This window comes from Leptonychotes weddellii, chromosome 11 (assembly GCF_054177405.1).
Source record: "Leptonychotes weddellii isolate Sample4059 chromosome 11, ASM5417740v2, whole genome shotgun sequence".
Lineage (NCBI taxonomy): Eukaryota > Metazoa > Chordata > Mammalia > Carnivora > Phocidae > Leptonychotes > Leptonychotes weddellii.
Genome location: NC_138379.1, coordinates 87,554,942 through 87,575,694, shown reverse-complemented (window position 1 = coordinate 87,575,694; position 20,753 = coordinate 87,554,942). Strand labels below are relative to the sequence as shown.

At 42.2% G+C, this 20,753-nt stretch overlaps 1 protein-coding gene across 3 annotated transcripts in view; it reads right to left on the bottom strand.

The window, feature by feature from the left end:
- Window positions 1-20,753, bottom strand: part of PPP2R1B (protein phosphatase 2 scaffold subunit Abeta) — a 31,512-nt gene that overhangs the window by 8,825 nt on the left and 1,934 nt on the right. For 2 of the 3 annotated variants that reach the window (XM_081799498.1, XM_081799497.1), the window contains exons 4-14: window positions 17,769-18,001; window positions 17,307-17,454; window positions 13,134-13,289; window positions 12,811-12,925; window positions 12,347-12,417; window positions 11,857-11,991; window positions 11,178-11,351; window positions 8,680-8,740; window positions 4,738-4,892; window positions 3,995-4,137; window positions 3,528-3,619 (exon numbers count right to left, since the gene is read on the bottom strand). In XM_081799498.1, the coding sequence (XP_081655624.1) occupies window positions 3,528-3,619; window positions 3,995-4,137; window positions 4,738-4,892; window positions 8,680-8,740; window positions 11,178-11,351; window positions 11,857-11,991; window positions 12,347-12,417; window positions 12,811-12,925; window positions 13,134-13,289; window positions 17,307-17,454; window positions 17,769-18,001 (1,483 nt within the window). Of the gene's footprint in view, window positions 1-795; window positions 3,134-3,527; window positions 3,620-3,994; window positions 4,138-4,737; window positions 4,893-8,679; window positions 8,741-11,177; window positions 11,352-11,856; window positions 11,992-12,346; window positions 12,418-12,810; window positions 12,926-13,133; window positions 13,290-17,306; window positions 17,455-17,768; window positions 18,002-20,753 lie in introns of those variants that run through there. The other variant, XM_031034408.2, reaches the window with a different exon arrangement.

Below are 20,753 nucleotides of genomic sequence, written 5' to 3'. Positions count from 1 at the left end.
ATTTAAAAGGCAGGACAAAAACACCCAGCGAGTTTGGCTGCCCCGCCCTCCATCCCTGGGGCGGGGATGCAGTCAATGTGGTTTCTGCAAGAAAGCACCAGATCTTCAACTCCTTGGCAACACAGTGACTAATCCACACAACCGCACCAAGAAAGCATTGTCGTAGCTTTTGCACTGGCTTGGGAAGGACACGTCGGTTTCCCCTGAAGGCCTATGCAAGGATCTCGGATGCTTGGATAAGACGGCTCAAAGGTCCGGCGGCCGGGCTGAGTCAGGACAGGCTGTCCAGCAAAGACCCCCGGGGCCAAGCTGTGGCATTTCCGTGAGCTGAGGGCCATTACTTCAACAAGCCCTCATTAAAAACCACACAGTAACCTGTTTGTTCTTAGGAAACAGGACACATCTTCTCGGCAGCACAGAGAAAAGAGATCTGGTCTTGGTCTCTTAAACCTGGGACAGGTCAACCGCACACAAAACGTAGAAACCCTAAGGTGAATTCCATGGTTGAGGAGACACCTTTATTGAGGTCAGCTTGCTACATATGTCTCTGCTTCACTTTCCTCAGGGACCAACGCACACCAATGGCAGGGGATGAAAACCCGTGGCAAAATGTACATCCCAGATCATCGTGCAAACCCCAACGGAACCGTGGCTGGAGCGGGGAGCCTCGGGAAGGACGACCCAAAGCTTGTTTAGGAGTCGCAAAATCCTTCCGTTTTGCCAGTGGGAGGACGAGCTGTAGTGTGGTACCTGCGATGACTTGTTCCTCGCACGCAACACATCAAAGGACAGATGTTAGAGATTCATTAAACACATTTTTATTGAGCACCTATTATGTACACCAGACACTGATCTAGGTGCTGGCAATACAGAAGACAGAACAGACAAAAATCCCTGCCCTTATGGAGCTCCTGGAGTGGACACGCTAGTGAAACCAAGATGGGAAAACCGATCCATGGTTAATATGACCGGCATGAGCCAAAGAACAATTCCCCTTGAGTAACAAAAGGGATTCCCCATTGCTTAAAACAGAAAGAGTCGATGAACTCCCTAAGGGGTCACCCAGAAATACAGAGCCTGCTTAGCTCCCAGACCCATGCCTGAGAAAGCCAGGGCTCCTGTCTCCCCTTTATCACTGTCTTAAAGGGACAGGCCAACACTCAGGGCTCCCCAGGGAGTACATCTGAAGTCCAAAAGACATTTAAAAGTCCATCCCAAAGCCAATGGCATTTCCAACCAAAGAGTTAAGCAACAGTTGTGCAAGTCTGTTTCAAGAATCAAGACATCGATCTCTCAAACATACAATTCACTGAAGGGGAACATAACCTGGAGATAATAAGAAACAAAAAGAACCAAAAAACTAAAATTAAAATGTTTACAGAATAGTTTAAGATCTTAAAACAAGAATGTAGGGAAGTTTTTTTGCGTAGGAATACATTTAATCCTTGGCCCAAAAAGTAATAAAATAGACATTTCCTGTAAGGTAGGCTGGTAGTTTTAAATGCAGGCAGAATACCGTCTGATTTAAAAGGCTCTGTTTCTCTAAGGTAAGACAAACCTGGAAGCATCTGGTCAAACTTGGTTTTATGTAATGATTTCACATACAAAGGTGTACAGCAGTCTGCGGAACTTCACCAAACAGAACAGGGCTCACTGGGCTCACCGAATGAAAGAACCAATTCAAAAACCAAAATGGAAACAAGGAAACCACACAGCAACATACAAGGAGCAAAAAATAAGCTACAATAAAACCTCATTAATTAAAATTCCTTAGGACAAGGCAAGTCTGATTAGGTGAAAAATATAACTAAAAGAAAAAATATTTATAGTCTCCATATATACGTACATATATTTTTCAGAGATAAAGAGTGAAATGAGTACATCCAAAAACAGGTATGGCCTACAACGATCCCCATGGAAGGTATTTTAATAAAACGGAAGAGTGATCAGCAACGGGCATGTCAACTGGAAAAGGGTGCTTTTTAAAATTACTTCAGTAGTACAGATACAACAGGCTTCCTGACATACTATTAACTGGCTTCAGCAAACCCTTCAGCTTAACTCACTCTCTTAAATTCCAGGAGGAATTAATGAGGTTTTCCCGTAGAAGCAGAACCACAAACATGGCAAGTGCGGAGCATCCGGCATCACCCATCCCGAGACGTCAGTGCCGAAGCCACGGCACGGACGACCCGACGGCAAGAGGCGGGAAGCAGAGCCGGGTCAAGAGCAGGAACTCCTCACAATCCTCCATCAGCGGTTTCTCTACTCACCCGAAACATGGCATGGCAATGGTACAGTGCAGCAGTCAAACGACTGCTTATCAGGAGGCACAACATGTTACGTTTCTCGGGGGCAGAGGCAGGGAGCCAAGTGCTTGTGAATGCAGCCACAGTGCTGAGCCATCGGCATGCGGGTGGGACTCAACACGTGAGCGGTGAGATGCCTGTGCTCCAGGTTTCCGAATGACATGATTGCAGTGCAAATCAAGCAAATAAAAATCAAAACAACCAATACATGAACCCTGAGCTTCCACACTCCCCTTTCATGAGAGACGCCGATTCAGACCATCATTATCCGGGAAAATGTGGCTTTCTATATAGTTACATCTCCACGTGTCTCCCAGATAGAGGGTTTATAAAGGAAGTTATTCTAAACCATGTACATTTAACTTTGGAATGATGGAGACACACACAGATACACGTAAACATCAAGAGAATCACTCCACTCCCTGTCTGGGTCCAAACCCATCCAGGCTCGGTTGGGAATAGTAAGCGGCCAGGGCCTGATTCAACAGTGAGATGCAGGAGCCCACCTGGTGTCAGATAAATCAGTAGGAGACAATCAAGACATGACTGTACCAAGTGTCAGGAACTGGTCACAAACAGTAAGAATGCTTTAAATATAATTATCCCAAAAAAGACGACGAGTAAGAAACAATCCCATTTCATCTTTAGAAAGAATCAAGTCACTGAAATTTGATCTCTTGTAAGCGGCTGCCATCTGCTTGGATGAGGTCTTGAAGGTTTTCCATTTTTTCTCCACCCAGTTTAAGAACACATTGACTAGAAATCTGTGATAAGAATTTAGTAAAGTCTTTTCCCTCCTGTTCCTCATTATGCCAACGCAAGCACTGGAAAATTCCAAACAAAATCAAGTTAGTGGTACAGAAAGTTCATGAACTGTCTATGTGAATGTTAAGTATGACAATGATGTGAAAGCATGAGACTGTGGGCTTCTCACTTTGGTCAGTTTCTCTGCCCTGCCAGGCTCATCGAGTTAATCTTTAAAAACTGAAATCCAAACGACAAACTGTTCTTACCCGTGAGAATCCGAATCCTACCCAGCCCTAGACCTGGGACTCACAAAATGGCCTGCTCCATGGTGGGCCAGGAAGGTTCTACCCACAGAGGGGCATGGCGTCCCAGCAGCCCACCGACCCCGCTCCCACACACACACATCGCCCGCCCGCTTCAACTCACTCACACCCCGCTAACCAGGGCAAGACAGACAACAGACAAACCCACCACTTATCGCTTCCTGTGCAAAGTATTTGACATCCATGTCCTCGTCTTGACCTAACTTCTGCAGCACTGGCTTCACTTCCTCCTGCAGAGCACTAAAATCCAACAGGATTATCTGTGAGAGGCAGTCCTCTGGGCCAGATAAATGCTTCAGGGTATACATGTTCTACAGTAATTTGTCAAGTTTAAAATTAAAAAAAATTGTAAATGCTTAGAATATATACCTGACCAGCACCAAATAATTTCTAAACCCTCCAGAGAATGAGCTTCAGACAATTATCTACACGTATACAGAATTTCGACACAAAACGGCAGCCACACCCCCAGAAATGGTTGTCAAATTACTGCTTCCTTTACACAAACCTTACTGTGGGTCAAGTGAAAACCACTGAACTTAGGTTATGCTCTTACTCCCCACAAGGTAAACATTTAAATCTCCTTCTTAAACAAGACTCATACTGAAATCTTACTCAGTATCTAGAATTGGTCCAATTTTCTGAAGAGATTTCGCCACATTGAAACGGACATTCGCTACTTGGTCTCCTGCCATTTTCAGTACGATGGGCAGCATCTGCTTAGTGGTGATTTCCTGACCACAGGCTCCAGATAGCGCCTTGAAAAAGAATTAAGATGGTACATTTAAAACACTTTTAGGTTTTGTTTTGTCTTTTTAAAAGGTTTCTTAGAGAGAATGCACGTGCAAGAGCACACATGGGGGGAGGGGCAGAGGGAGAGAGAGAATCTCAAGCAGATTCTGCACTGAGCCCGGAGCCTGACTCAAGGCTCGATCCCACGACCTCAAGGATCATGACCTGAGCCGAAATCAAAAGTCAGACATTTAACCGACTGAACCACCCAGGCGCCCCTAAAACACTTTTGTGTTTTTAAATATCCCCAAATCCAAAAAGACAAATGAATATTTAAAAAGAAAGTAACTGACCAACAGGAAAATGTTTCTGAGCATCTGAATGAGGGATACGAGGATCGGGCATTCAAAGGATCTCAGAATTAAACCAGAATTCACCACTGACTTGATTACAGATTTTAACATGAATTTAAAAACTGACATTTTCTCTCATCAACTAACTGTCCAAATTAATCAGTATAAGAAACAGATTCCAAACAGAACACACTATATTCTGAATTCAGAAATACAGCCCCAAATAACCGCTTTAGCGCCTAAGTTTAGCAGTAACAGCCGTATGATACTTACATTAATGCAGAATAAAGTGGTCATTCTGTGCAAGTAATTCGGATCATTTGCCATTACCAGCACTTTGGGAACGATGGTGTTTTGGGCCCACTCTGTACCAAACTTCTGAACGAGTTTCATGAGGTTGTTGGTGGCAGCTTCCCGGATGGCATACACTGGCAGAAGAGATGAAGGGCACACTGTCATGCTGCTCACATCAGAAGCATAACCTAGTTTACTGACCTCCTCATCGAAGGGGGGCCAAGAACAAAACTCTCCCAACACTCCAAATTTACTATTACATAATGGTCAACATGCTCAGGACTCATAATACAATGATTTGGTCTGGTTATAGTTGAAGAATGTATAATATGTCCAAGAAAAAGGAGCTAAGGAGCTCATGATAGGCATCATTAACTAACAAATACTGAGTGCCTACTATGTGCTAGGTGTTAGAGAAAGAATACGGAAGAGACTTCCCCACACTCTATCAGAGAAGTGAAAGCTGCCGGCCTCCCAGAAGTCACATGGGGTAAGACTGGTCAGCACGATCCATGAAATCGTGTAGCAAAGATCATGAGGGCTGGAGGAGTTTAGAGAAGAGAGAAAAGGGAGGTCCAGCCAGGAAGCTTCAGGAAAGAGAGGCCTGGCACTGGACCTCGGAGATTAAGGAGGATTTGTGTAAGTGGAGAAAAGAGGGGAGGAATTCCTGGAAAGGGCAGAAACCAACGAAGCCGGAGGACACAAAGGGGAAAAACTGCAGGGTGCGAGACCTCGAGGTCGGACAGTTGGTGCACTCGGAACACAGAGCACCTTGGGAGCTAAATTTAGATTTTGTAAGAAAAACGATGAGCTTTTAAAGCAAAGTTGTGACCTGATGACCAATGTGGTATTTAAGGAAGATAATTCCAGCAGCAGCAACCACAGCAGAGGAGAGAAAGCCAGCAGGGAGGTCATGCAGAGGCCACTGTGGTCACCTCCATGACAGCAACTAAAAACCTCAGAGCGACTTGCCTCTTTTCCCTTAAAAGATTTATATGTTGAGACAACATGTCAAATGTATTCTGTGAATAAATGTGTGTGCTTTAACGTCTAGTAACTCCCTGTAAGATCACTTATCAAGGACAGCCTAAATCTAGATAATAAAAGCCTGAGCTACTACCTTCTCAACAGCTCACTGCACAGCACCAAACAAAGTCAGGCCGGTGTAGCTTCATTTCACAGATCCCATAAAACTCACAACTGGGGCTCAGATAACAAATCCAGGGCAGTGGGTACCGACTCCTTACTCTACTTCTCTCTCCAGGTAGGCCCAACCCTCCTGGGGAACAGGGGAGGCAAGACTAGCTATCCAAGCCACAGCCCCAATCCTGGACAATTTACATAAGGCTTCCAGACAGGGAATGTCCAACTCTCCCCAGTCCACAGATCCTTCTCGGCAATGCCATTGCTGAGAACAGGAAAGACCGCGTAGCCAAGGAACTATATAATTTATTACCAATACGAAACCTGACCAACGTCTGTGGGAGAAGCCGCCAGTCAGTGACAGCCAGAAGCATTCTCCGCGGAGCGAGCTCAAGTCAACCGTTTGACCCATAACACTAACTCCCTCCCTTCACAGTCGTGGTCTTTGTCTTGGGCACAAACCCCTCCCAACTCCTCCCACTAAGGTGGAGCTCGCTAAAGAAACTGTGTCTTGTCTAATTCTGCTTTTTAATTTGCTAGAGATTTTTCTCCTCTTCATGCCATTACCATAGGAAGGGCTCTCACAGCCAGAGTAACCAGAGACCGCGCACACGCTCGGCCTTGACCCAGACCTCAGCTGTACTCAACTGTACTTGGCTCGATGCCTACTATGCTCTTGGCTCCTCTCAATTTTGTGCCAAAAGAATGCAAACCATTCCAGAGCTCTGCCTGTTTTCTCTCCTTGTTTTGTCTCTCTCCCTCTTTCCCTCTCCCCTCAAGGTCTGTTGGACTTGCAAGGTTCCTCTGAATGCCTAACACACTCTATATGCTCACTCCGATACTTTTATCCTTTCTCCTGTAAGAAATAAATTCCCCTTCTAAATTCCTCCCTCTGATCAATACTGTCCACTCAAGCTCAGGAAAAGAGGGGACACTTTCTTCCTTATACTACTCCAGATTTTTCACAATACTCTTTTAGTAGTTTAGTAACCAGGAAAAACGTTTCAAAAATGTAACTGATCAGTGATCACTACACAGTAGTTATCTACAATGCAAAACAAAACCAACAAAAAACCCATGTGACTAATTAAGTGCAGGACAATTTCAGAGCTGACATGTCATCGATTCAAAGAATGCTTGCAATACCAGTTTAGTATGCTAGCTGCTGCAGAGACAGGAACAAGGGTCTCTCTTACAATCCCAAATTGGAGGAAAGAGATCTGCCAAGTGAGGAAGGAGTAACTGACTTGTACAGACAGCAATCTTACAGAGAATGGGTGTGAGGAATTCAATTCTTTGTGGAACACTAAGACTTTAAAAGTGCCTCAGAATTTATCTAAAATGCAAGCTTTCAAAAAAAGTATATAGAATGACCCGCTGGGATGTGTCCTTCCCACTAACAATAAATATGTATCAGAAATAATATAAACATTATTTTCCTAAAAGGAAAGGAAGTTTTATGATTTACCATACTTAAGTTTCATTTAAAAAGAAAAAAAATTGGACATAAAAAGATAACTTTAAAGGACAAGAAAAAGAGTCTTCACATCTAGTTTTAAAACACTGAAATCACCTGCATATATATGTTTTTGCAAGATTTGCACATTTCTTTCACACCCTCCTCTTCACTGTCTTAACCATATAATCTTCCACATGATCCAAACATGCCCTTAACGAAACCACCTCCATGTACAAGCAGACACGAGTATCCCACTCCTCCCAGATACCCAGGCATGAGCGTCACAGGTGAACAGAGATGCACTCAGCACATCGAGTCTATGTGAGATACTGTGGAACTGAAACAGGATGCCTAGCAGATGCAACACAATATGGAACCAAAGCCCACACGGGACACTGTAAGCCCCCAGGGACCCCCTGTGAACAGATGCCTGGACATGGCGCCTGGTGGTGAATCTCACTGGTCCAGAAGGCACCCCCACCCCCCCACCCATCGCTGCCTGGCAGACCAGAGAAGATACATGGACCTGAGACCTTGGCAAAAAAAATCAACTGCTAACAAGTTAACAGGTAAGGTGGTTTTAGAGAAAACATCCATTGCCTTGTCTATCTTGATAAGCAACTTTCCGTAACAGTTTGTAGCACTGGAAGAAAAGGATTCTGTGACTGTTGAATTATGTTATAAAAAGAAAGAGAAGATAGTTATTTTCAAACCTATTTTCTAAAACAGCTGTTCCACCTGAGCCTGCCTGAGCTCGAGGCACTGGCAGGCACCAGGGTACAGTAAGCCTGCCTTTCACCAAAACCAGGAATCTGGGCCCCCGCTGTCCTCAGCCATGGCTGGCGTCTCCCACCCCTACACTCCTTTACTGCGCCACTGTATACCTCCTTCTCTAAGTCACCTCAAAGAAGCCAAGTAGCCACTTCCCCCTGGGCCTTTCATCAGATTCCAATCCTTATCCTATACTGGCTAAAGACTCCAATGCCATGGTCGAGCAGAAGACCTTGGGATAAGGAAGGAGTGTATGTATAAAAAAAGACAATCTGAAAATAACAGAAGGGCTAAGAAAACAGGGCAGAGACTGATTAATGAAAAAAATAAGATTTAAGATTAAAAAAAATGGTAGAAAACAGCAATGTCAAACTTGTGTTCAAAGGAAGCTAAGTGGACTTTAATCAAAGCCTTTCTTTATCCCTACACGTTGGTAGACAAAATGTCTGGTCAGATTAGGATTCCTTTCTAAAAAGGAAATATATGAACAAAGGGGATGTGCGTAAAAACATGGGCCTTCCATAATAATCTGTGTTTAACTTACTCACCATGGTCCACAAGCCAGGCCATACATAAAGAATTCAGTTTTTCGTCAAAGAACTCCATACCCTATAGATACAGAAGATTCCATTAATAATATCTCCAAAGTTCAGAAATCAAGGTGGTCTATTTAAATTACATCAAAATGACGTGAAAGCTAAAAAAAACATGTTTCCAAATAAGCCGAATGCATGAACTCGCCAGAAAAGAAATGCATGGAATTTGATTTACAAACTGGAAGCCTCTTTTATTAGACAGCAATCATAAACAAAAACCTAAGTGAGATGGCCCAAGCCCCGCTAAGTGGGAGAGAAGAGCGTGGCCAGGAGCCAGATTCAACAGTCCAGACGAGCTGGAAGAATGCACCGTGGACGGTTTGCCAAGCAGTATCTAGATTATTTGTAAAAATGGGTTAACCCAGGAAAATACCTGTCAATAGTAATAGTTCTCAATTTTTTTTCCCTTTTTGGTTAATGTAATAAATCCTTAAGGATGAAGAAACTGACACCAAGAAACAGACCCCAATTAAAGGGAGAAAGCAGAGGAGGGCGAATAAAGCAGGCCCATGACTCCAGGTGCAGCGCCCCAGCGCAGAGTCACGGGGGGAACCACCCCGGCCCTCCCCGTTCTGCTCTTCCCGACAGGCGGCCAGCCGGGCACAGGCGGACTCACACACCCGCCTCTGTGGGACTCGGCCAGCACGCGGGACAGAGCTGGCATATCCAGTGCCTCCTCTGGGGGATCTACATGTTCCACAGTTTTTTTACTTCTTTGGATGCTAAGAAGTTATTGACCAGTGAGTGTATATTTTAAATAAAGAGATATAATACCAGGGGTCAGTGCTCTGAAAATAGTGACTTAATGAAACAGCTTTATAATAACAGATTATGAATAGGTTTTAGCATACAGTTAGATTACCATGTCAGCCTTCAAAGATTTCCTTTTCATTTCAGGTCATGGATTTTTCTGGAGTCTTAATTTTTATTTCCCAAGTTTTGTGGCTTAACTTTACATTTACTCACGGCTCACTCGCCAGGCTATACATAAAGAGTTGAAAGAATTTTATAAGCTAACTACCTGATATAAAAATCTATACAGATAAGAAGAAAAATAAGAATAAAATATAACAAGATATATATAATAATAATAAAATACTAACAAGAAGTTGAAGATATTGAACAAAATATTCATGACGGATGCATGTCATCCCCTGCCAGACAGGTATGAGTCAGCCAAACTCACCCCTGCCCTGCTTCCATACTCCTCACCACAGAGCCACCAACCTCTGCCAACTTCCCGGGTCAGAGGGGAGCAGAGGCTAAAAGAAATGACACGAGAACTGCCCCTCCCTTCTGGACAGTTGTTTCCGTTTTTAGCAAACCAGTGAGGTGCTGCTGCTTTCCACCCTGGAGAGGAAGATGCAGGACAGTCACCCATGAAGCAGAGAGGGTGACCTTCAGCACTTGGGAGTGACAGAGGACAAACAGATGACAAGATGGCTTCACCTGACCCTATTAGCTACTCACGGATACCTTTGGCATCGTTTTGAATGAGACACTTCAAATTTTATAAAACATAATGCCACCAACACGCACAGGGCGCACTTCATACACTAAATATGCCAAAATAGGCAACAAATCCAGTGGTCCCAGAAAAAAAAATTAATCCCACATGCTGTGATCTGAAAGTACTGGAAGGAGGGTGAGAGAGGACACACGTTGCAGAATATTAGCTGTAAACTGACAAAGTGTAGGAGCTTTCTCAAAAAATATTCAGGTATTCGTTCCTTCGACATTCAACAAATGTTACGTGCCTAATTCCTGCCAGGTTCCGGCCAGCACTGCCCCCGAAGAAATCCCTTGTCTTTCTACCCAGTGAGGCATCCCCGGCTCGTGCTACCAACAGCATAAGCATCTACGAAACCTAACACAATCTAGGGCACTTAATAAAAGAGAAAGGAAAGGATGTGGCTGTAACACCCAGCACCGAAATTTTAATTAATATGATGATCAGTTAGAGTAAAACCATGAAACTGAAAACAGTAACACATAATGTGATAATGTGCTCTCTGGCCTCCAGACTACCTACTCCTTTCCTGTGATGAAGCCTCAACTCCCTTTGACCAGAATGTAGGAAAAGTGGTCATCAGGGACATTTTGCACAGAATACAGGCAAACAGCTGCCCTGAGCAAAAATCAAAGTTCTTTTCTCAGTTCAAGATTCCTTCCGACAGAGACACTAAATATCACACTGTGTTATATATTTATCAAGAAAATAATTATATTCTACCATGGCTTTGCTTTTAGGTAGTGATAAGGAGAAATGTGTTTCTATAATACCCTTTTGTTAGAAGTTAACGCACTAATGAAAATAAAAACCACCCTACAGGCAACTAGGTCCGACCATACGTTCATGCATCTAAATGAACAGAATCCTCTGAGCTCCGCGGGCCTCCTGTGTGCACTACCTGAGGCCCCCCTTCACCTCGTGGGGTGCACGCACTCACCAGCTGGCCGGCCAGCAGCGGCATATACTCAATGATGGCCAGCCGGACCCTCCACTTGGCATCTTCAGCCAGCTCCACTATGGCAGGAAGGAGAGACTGAGAGAGCTGACGGATCCCAATCACTTCATTTACACAGTCCAAGTTAGAGATGATATTCAAACGAACTTCTGGACACTGTAAATACACAAGTCCCAAAAGAACACATATAAGAACCAAGTTCTCTGCACGATATTCTCCTACTATCATGTTGAGGTAAAAACTGCCTTGAGGCTTAATGTAATAATACATGGAAAGCATTTATGGTCATGTCTGACAGACAGTATTACTCAATGAACGTTAGCCATCATTGCGATTCTGATACTAGCATATTCAAATTTAAATTTACAACATTTAAAACAAAGCTACATTAGCTTTAAAGAGAAGACACCAGTGCGTATCAGAATGAATCAGGCAGGGAGGACACAGAGACATTTTCAGGTCTGCATCAATGGCTCCTTGTGCTCATTTTCTGCAGAACTTGTAACTCCATACCCAAACACAGGAATTGTCACTGGTTTAAAATAAGCTACCTTTTTTAATCCCTTCAACCCGGCTTGAGTTCTATTTTCGTGAAATCCCAAACCAAAACCAAACCAAATCACTGACTATCAAAGGCAATAGAATTTTTAGCCAGACTCACCTCATCCTTTAACTGAGCTAAAAAAAGAGGTAGAAGATGTTCAATGGTATTCTCTTTGCCCAAAATGGTAGATAATCCCATAATTACAGAAGCTAGAGCCGATTTGACGTGTTGATTTGTATCAGATACTAATTCCTAAAATAAAATCAAAATTAAAAGCCTTTCTTTTTGGCAAGACAACACAAACTTCCATACCATCGCCCAAGGAATTTAAAGAGACAGCACTATTTCAATATTGATTAGTTGATCAATTTCCTCAAGCCATCTATTAGATAATAGAAACCTATGCACCAAAGAGCATTTTATAATAACAAACACTAATAAGTAACAAATAACAGTGTCATATTAATGTGACTGTCCCAATCATCCCCTATCCACCCTTAAACTTGAAGAGCTTTAAGGTAAAACAAAGAAACAAAAAAACTGAGGTAAAGTTTACCTTATAACATACAGGGCAAGGTGAAACAAAAAATAACCTAATTAGGTTTACCTTTATAAAGGGCAGAATTTGATTCATAATTATGGTCTCTCTACCTTCAGCGGGCAAGTTCTCACAAAGTTCTGAAAGAGAGAAAGAGAAAAAACTACTAATGCTTACATACAGCCATTTACAAGCAGCCAGGTTTATCAACAGTTGCAACTTAAATCATGTTTAAGCAAATAAGCTCCAAGAGGGGAAAACAGCTTATTCTAAATGTACTTTTCATCAGTCTATATGCCATATACACCAACCCAACCTGCAAAGGCATCTTTTCTACAAAAACAAGATAAAACGGCTATATGGTTTAAATATAAAGGGAGTAGCCTTGTCCAACAATGTGACATTCCTACACAATGAAATCGCCTTATTGAAAAACATATCTCACAACAAAAACCATACAAAATTCGCTGACATTTAAAAAAAATGCACCAAAATGAATGATATATCCCGCAACATAAACTGAACTCCTTAACCTTTTACTTTGTGGGCAGCAGCTGCTCGGACTTCAGCTTCACAGTCTTTAAGTAGGTTCTGAAAGGCGGGGATGAGGTCATTTAGGGTGATTTTAGGACCCACAGCTTTCTGGAGCTATAAAAAAATTTGTACAGGTTTTAATGTATACCAACAACTTGATTAACATGAACAAAACAAAACAGCGTAACCTCCAAGTATGTTTTTGCTACAAGCACTTCCAATTCAGAAGAATTAATTCAGAAACTTTTGGTACACAGCAAATCCGTGGGTTTGGAGTTTTTTTTCTCTTAGTACTTTAAAAATGTCAGTACAATAGTTTTACCTCTGAAAACTTGTCAGCTACCATATAGCGAACCCTCCAGGATTTATCTTCTGCCGCTTGCCGAAGTGTAGGCATCACCAAAGCCTCGAGGTCCTCCTGAGACAGTAACTGGGCAATGCTAACACAAGCTTCTACAGCCAGGAGACGCACTGAATCCTAAAGGAACAAGCTTCTGTTAGACAAGATTTATGGAGAGCCACAAGGCGGTACAGTATGAGTGGTGTGGGGCAGTGCTGTGGGTGTTATTCAAAAGAAAAAAAAAAAAAACTACTATACAGAGCTTCACGTCTTTAGGTCTTAAAACATACTTTGCCTAGAACGGCCTATCAAAGCCGTAAGAGTAGAAACGACCTTGTTCTAGAGTCAACAGTAAAGTAATGCCCTCAGCCAGAATGCAGAGTTTTTATTAAGGAAAACGAAATGAAAATGTAAAAATTAAATGAAAAAAAGAGAACATTTGAATGATGTCTTCAAGGCCTTCCTATAATAAGTTGTTAAGGGATAAAAAAATGAAAACTGTACTTGAACAAACTGTTTAACAGATCACAACAAAAACGGGAAGGGAAACAGGAAGCTCAGTTGTCCAAATACTCGGTTTGGGGCGGCAGTGATAGGAGGCATGAGATGACTTGGAAAGAAATACAAAGAAAAACAAAATAGCAATTTAAAAAAAACAAAAACAAAAAAACCCCACTGGATTTGAATGTTGAGAATCAGGGACAGAATAACTGTGAGGTAGCCAAGCCAAGAAAAATGCAGCAAAAAAACTGAGAAACGTATGAGATTAATGAACTCAACTTCCCGAATGTAAACTGCCAAGTGTCAACATGATACCCATGTGTCCTTTGAGCAAGTAGAAATACACAATTAGACAAATCAATGAGAAATTAGGAATTGAGATTATAGTTTTAGGAATTATAAATATGTAAGTGGAAACTAAAAATACGTAAACATAAGCACCCAGGAGGGAGAGACCAAAAATGTGAATAGTGGGTGTGCATATGACATATTTTATATATATTACACATACATACACGAGAGACAAGTGACTCCAACTTTTCAAAATATTACAAATTTTAAAAGTTGTTGGTCAACAATAATTTACTATATGCCCAGAATGCTCACTCCTCTATCCAAATGAACAAGCCAAAAAAAAAGGGCAGAACTAGGTTCTTAGTAGTGCCTATACAAATATTTTTGGAATCCCAAAACAATGCTAAATCAAGGGACTACTATCATCTATGGAAATATACACCAATAAATACTTGTTAATCAATTACCCGTCCCCCCTATACCTGCTCCTCCATCTCAGCAAGACACCACCACCCAGCCAGTTTGGGCTCAAACCAAAAATCAAGGTCTCCTTGACTGCTCCTCCCTCATCCCATCCAATCCCATCATAGTCCTAATGATGCTGCCTCTAAACTTGTCTCTAGATTCTCTCCACCTTCACTGTACCACTTTTGTTCACCATTGTGTCTTGCCTGAATTACTGCAAAAGTCTCCTAACTGGTCTTGCTATTTCTAATCTTGCCCCTGCCCTTTATAATTCGGCTCTCACCCAGATGCCAGAATGTTCTTTTTAAAATGTGAATTACATCAAGTCACACCACCCCTGCTTAAAATCTACGTGTATTCTCAGTGCACCTAGAATAAGAAATCCAAACTCCATACCCTGACTTACAGGGCCCCTATCTTCCCCAACCTCATAGCCCACCAGAGTCCCTATCACCCACCATGTTCCAATGCTAGGTGTCCTCTCCTCCTGGAATCCTCTTTTCCTGGAGTTCTGGCACTCCAGGAAAGGGTATGGCTGGCATTTTTCTTCTGTGTCTCAGTTTATATCACCTCCTCGGGAGTCCTTCTCTAACTAACCAGTCTAGATGAATGCCCTATAATCACTTCCTATTACGTCACCCTACTTTATTTTCATCATAGTGTTTATCATTAATGCTTATTGATCTGTTAATATTATCTGTTTTCCTTCATCAAAACGTACACTCCATGACAGAAGGGCCTTTGTATGCCTTTTTAACGCTGGAGCCCAGCACCAGAACGGTGCCTCAGATGTAGCAGGTAGTCAATATGTTTTCAATGAATTAGTAAGCCAAGAACAGCAATTCTATCAGTGGTCGGACAGAATACACATACACACATTTTATAACTAAGCACTTAATATTTTTTCTAATATAACACTAGAAATTATATGCCTCTTAACAAAAAATATAATCCCACATATGAAGTGGTCTTACTACCCCAAAAATATCAAATCTAAATCTCATTAAGCCTCTAGATCAGGGATGGGGCAATAATTGGCCAAATCCAGGACTGCAGCTACTTTATGTAAATAAAGTTTTACTGGAACACCACCGTGCCCATTAGTTTACACATTATAGTGCTTTTACGCTGCAAGAGCAGAGTTGAGTAGTTACAACAGAAACCGGCTCACAAAGCCAAAAATATTCACTATCCGGCCCTTTACAGAAAAAGTTTGCAAACCCTCCTCCCCGACACTAGATTCAACTATCAATCTGCAAGAAATACAGAGGACAAAGGAAAATGTTTAATTATACCATGGGAAGCATAATCAACAAAATCCTAAATGAGGACTCTAAACCCATCTGTCCAATGTGGTAACTACTACCCACCTATGGCTTCGGAGTACATGAAATGTGGCTAGTGTCACATGTTCAAATGATCATTATTTTGGACATACGGGGTTAAATAAATTATTAAGATTAATTTCCCTTTTACTTTTTAAAATGTGACTACTAGAAAACTTAAATTAACTTACATTCTATTTGTTAAACAGTGCTGTTTTAAACTATAATGTTGAAGTAATAAATGTATAGACAAGTTAAGAGGTGGTTACCACGAAAGTCAAGATAAAGTGTTATCTGAAGCAGGCAGGGAGCAGGTGTGTTTGAGACGGAACATGTGGTAGGCTTCTAGGGTAGTGGCTGTCAAAGTTCTGTTTGCTAATAAGATGACATTACCTTATTCATGGGGCTGTATTTTTGTGCTCTTTTCTGTATGCAATTTTAATAACCTTTTTAAATTATTTTGAAAGTAAGATTTACCATCTTTCAATCTAGGATCTGAAAATGACACTCATCAATATGTGTCTGCCGCTCTTGGTCCTATACATGTGAAGTGCTTCTAGGATAGACAGTAGGCAAATTAAAACCCCAAAGGATTCTTCTAGAGTCCAGAAACTGTGGGGGAGGATCCTCTGAACCATAAAGAGAGGCAGTACACCCTGGCTGCAAAGGCTGTGCACTCTGGAGCCAAACTGCCTAGATTCCCATCCCATCTCTACCACTGCTGACTATGCAACCCTGAAAAAGTTACTTCAATTTTCTGTGTCTGTTTCCTAATACATAAAATGGCGTATCTACCTCATGGGGCTGTTATGAGGACCAAAGTACTTCTTATATGTAAACCTCTTAAGACAGGCTGAGAAAAATTTCATTTTTAATGTAGTGCTCCTTATTGTTATTATTTCTACCCCAAAAAGATATAGATCCTTGGATTTAGAATTGCTATTATGCAAAGTCACCCTATACATTCATCCAGAGATTATAGAAGGTCAAACAGCCTTCTCAACACATGCTATGCTTATCTGAAAGTCAAAAATTCCAGGCAACATTACTCCCCTCACGACTGGCTGCAATGCACAAAAGTATGTTACCCCTTAACAGAGCTTTGGTCTTCCCTTCTAACATGGCTCCCATTTCCTTTTTTTTTTTTTTTAAGATTTTATTCATTTATTTGACAGAGAGAGAGAGAGCGCGCGCGCACAAGCAGGAGGAGTGGCAGGCAGAGGGAGAAGCAGGCTCCCTGCTGAGCAGGGATTCCCAATGTGGGGCTCAAACCCAGGACCCCAGGATCACGACCTGAGCCCAAGGCAGCTGCTTAACCAACTGAGCCACCCAGGCACCCTCCCATTTCCTCTTTGACTCTTCTTTTAACCACTGCTAATGTAAGAAAAAATCATGGTCTGGTTAAGAAAGAAATATAAGGACACTGAGATGGGTCATATTAAACTTTATCCAGCCCAGACTTAAGTATCAATTTGGCAAAAAGGATCCTAACATGAGAACCAAAACTCCCCTTAAAACGTTAGAGGAAAGGAGCATATCCACGTACCTTAAATACTAAAGGTTAACTTACCTGTTCATCTGAAGCTAGATTAGTGAACAGTGGAACAATTTCACTTTTCACACTGTCTAATTCCAAAACTTTTGCAAATTCGCCCAGTTTGGAAGCGGCAGCACGTCGTACCATTGGAGTGTCATCTGAGCACAAAGAACGGAAGTGCCTGGAGCAAATAAAATAATGAAGGCATTTCCTGTCAAATACCATTAATTAAACACCCCCAACACACACACACACACACACACACACACAGAGCCATTTTAGAGGTTTTCTCTCACAAACATCAGTGATTAGCCTTTTACTCATGGAAGTCAAATATAAAACCACTAGCATATTCAACTGAATGATAAAAAAGTCATATTACCACTTTCTCCTATCCTGCTATCAGCCACTCACAGGTAACAGGGTATTACTGTGTAAATTGTCAGCTATGAGTTCCCAATAATTCCAAATAACTAAAAAAACACCATATCTTACTGTCTAATTTCTGCTTTGACAGCATTTGAAGCTCTGGGATAGCAAACGCTGAACAAACCACACGCAGATGTGCGAGAAGTGAACCAGTCCCCACTCGCCAGGCGCTTCACCAGAGGCACAAAATGAGCTTCCAGAGCAACGGGAGTATGCTCCTGGGAGATCTGCCTCAGGGACTCCACAGCCTTGTCTCGAACCACGGTCTCTTCCACAGTCGCCAGACTTTCCAAAGGAGGCTAAAAAGACCAAAAAGGAAAATCAGAGAAGAAAACTTAGGGAATCAGGTTAGCTACAGATTATCACCTTTTAAAGTGACTGAAGGGAGGTGGTACATGTAACCAGAATGTTAGCTACAGCACACCAAATGGTTACTTTCAGTTCACACGGTGATAACATATGGTGTGTCCAACCTGAAGACACGACTCCTGTAGGACAGCCAAGATCTCATGTCCCAGATGGCAATTCCCAGATGGTGTCTACAAATGACACAGTGGAGACTTGACACAATATTAATATTACTGCGAGCTGAAAGACTAGGTTTAAGAGGTATGTAGCCAAATTCAGATAAGATGATGTTTATTTCCTCAAGAGTAAGTGCAAAAACATGAGCAACACTGGGCACCACAATTACATGATGACATCTCATCAGGCCATGGAGCCCACACAGGCTTTGGAGTATTATTCTACCATTCCTGGAAATGCAAGCAACCCTTGTCCCCTAGCTCCACACCATCAACTTATCTAACATATGAAAGGCTGAGTACAGAATCTTTTTTCAGAATACATCCGAAATCGTATGAGCCAGACAGAGCAGGAGTCCCTGACAGAACAACGAAGAGTACAGACATGGTAGGAATCCTTGTTTGTAGCTTCAGAAATAGAAGAGACCAAAAAGGTTGGTCTGGACCAGGAGAAGTAAGTGAACATGACACAGCCCAGTGAAAAGTGCACGAGGGCTGGTTCTCTGAACCTCTGTGTTTCTGGGTGTGCATTTGAGTTAGGTATATTCAGCATATGCCATGACCTGCAAATGTTAAAGACAAAATCCACATACAGAACTGACCAAGGGAGTGAAACAGAATTATGAGTCAACCTAATAATGAGTCTACCTAATAATACATTTCAAAAATTGTTTGATACACACAGAAGTAGAAAGTACTCAGCTTTCCTAAGAGGTATTTCAGAAGCCCTTTGAAAAGATACCACTTTCTTACTTGTTTGCTAATGAGTCTCATGATCTACCCTTGCCTTCTCTGAGCTGCTCTCGTATAGTATCACTGGCTGGTCTCCATCACCACTGTAAAATAAGGCCAAGCTCCTGAGAATCAATTAGGAGTTGTCTCTGGATTTGAACTCTGCCTACTTCTCCAGGCCCTCTCCCTACGGCCCCAGCCACCACTCCAATGGACTCCGTCTCAACACACCAGCAAGGCAAGCTGTTTCACACTTCCGAACCCCGGAATCAGTGGATGATTACTGTTGTATTATAGCACTGAGGAAAGAGAAAAAACAAGGCAGACAGGTTCCTTGTTCTAGTGGACTTTATATTCGAGTGGAGGAAGACAACCAATCAAGAAAACAATCATATGGTGAGGAGCAGTCTGTGAAAAAATAGAATAGGATGATGTGGTAAGGGGTGACGAGGAGGCAATTTCAGGTTGGGTGTTCAGAGAGGCTTCTCTGAGAAGATGCACTGAAGCTGATATCTGAATGACAAGGAACCAGCCGCCAGAAGCCCAAAGAACCTTAGGGGGAATACCTAGGGCAATAATCCTAAGGCAATAATAAGCTTGGTTTATTCAAAGAACAAAGACCACTGTAAATAAAATGAGGTTAACAAGAGGGAACACGGCATGAGATAAATTCACAGATAGCTTGTCCCTTAGTTTACAAAACCTAAAGTAGGAATTTGGATTTTCAAAGAGCCGAGGCAGGAAGTGATCCATTTGCTGGGTGAAGAGTGAACTAGAGGGAGAGGGTGAGAGGCAAGAGTGGAAAGCACCTGGTTAGCATGTTACTGCAGTAATCTCAAGGAAAGATTGTGAGGTCTGGGAAGACAAAAGGAAAGAGGAGCTAGGTAGTAGTGGGGAGGAAGGAAAGCGAACTGATTTGGAATGTACACAGAATCTACAGGAATTACTAATGCACTGAATGTGGAAAATGACGGGAAGAGGATGCAAGAATGTCTTCTAGGTTTTGGCTTGTCCAAGTGGGTAGACAGTGATACCATTTACTGAGATGGGACCACTAAATGAGAGGCATACTTTAGGGAGAAAATTGAGTTGTTTCAGGCATGTTAAATTTGAAATGCCTATTTGACATCCAAGTGGAAAAATCATAGGCAGATATGAAAAGAGATGTAAGCAGATATTTATATCCATGGAAAAGTCAGAGGTAGAAATAGAAATCACAAATTAGCATCATATAGACAGTTTTTAGGCCATGAAGCATACATCTCTATCTTGTCCAACTGGTGAATTCCTAATCATCCTTCAAAACCTAGTATAGACATCACCCCCAAAGAGGCTTTCTCTCATCACCCTTAGTCAATCTCTTTCTCCTTTCTACTACTTAGGTACCTTGTATGTGCTTCTATTTTTCCATCTAACACTGTACAGTAACTACCTGTTGACACAGAAGGGCAGAGACCTCATTCCATTCACACCTGTCTCCTTTAACATTAACACTAGAACTTCAGTGCCCGATACATACAGTAGGGTCTCAGTAAATGTCACCCAAACTGAACTGAACTCATCAAATCCACAAAGTCAGTCAGAAGCACACCATAGGCTTATGATCAAAGATAAAAAGCTAACAAACATTTCCAAGGAGGCTGACTGGTTCAGTCTGTAGAGCATGCAGTTTTGTTTGTTTTTTTTTCTTAGATTTTACTTATTTGAGAGAGAGAGAGAGAGAGCGCACGCACGAGCGGGGGTTGGGGGTGGAGACGGAAAAGCAGGCTCCCCACCAAGCAGGGAGCCCAACTCG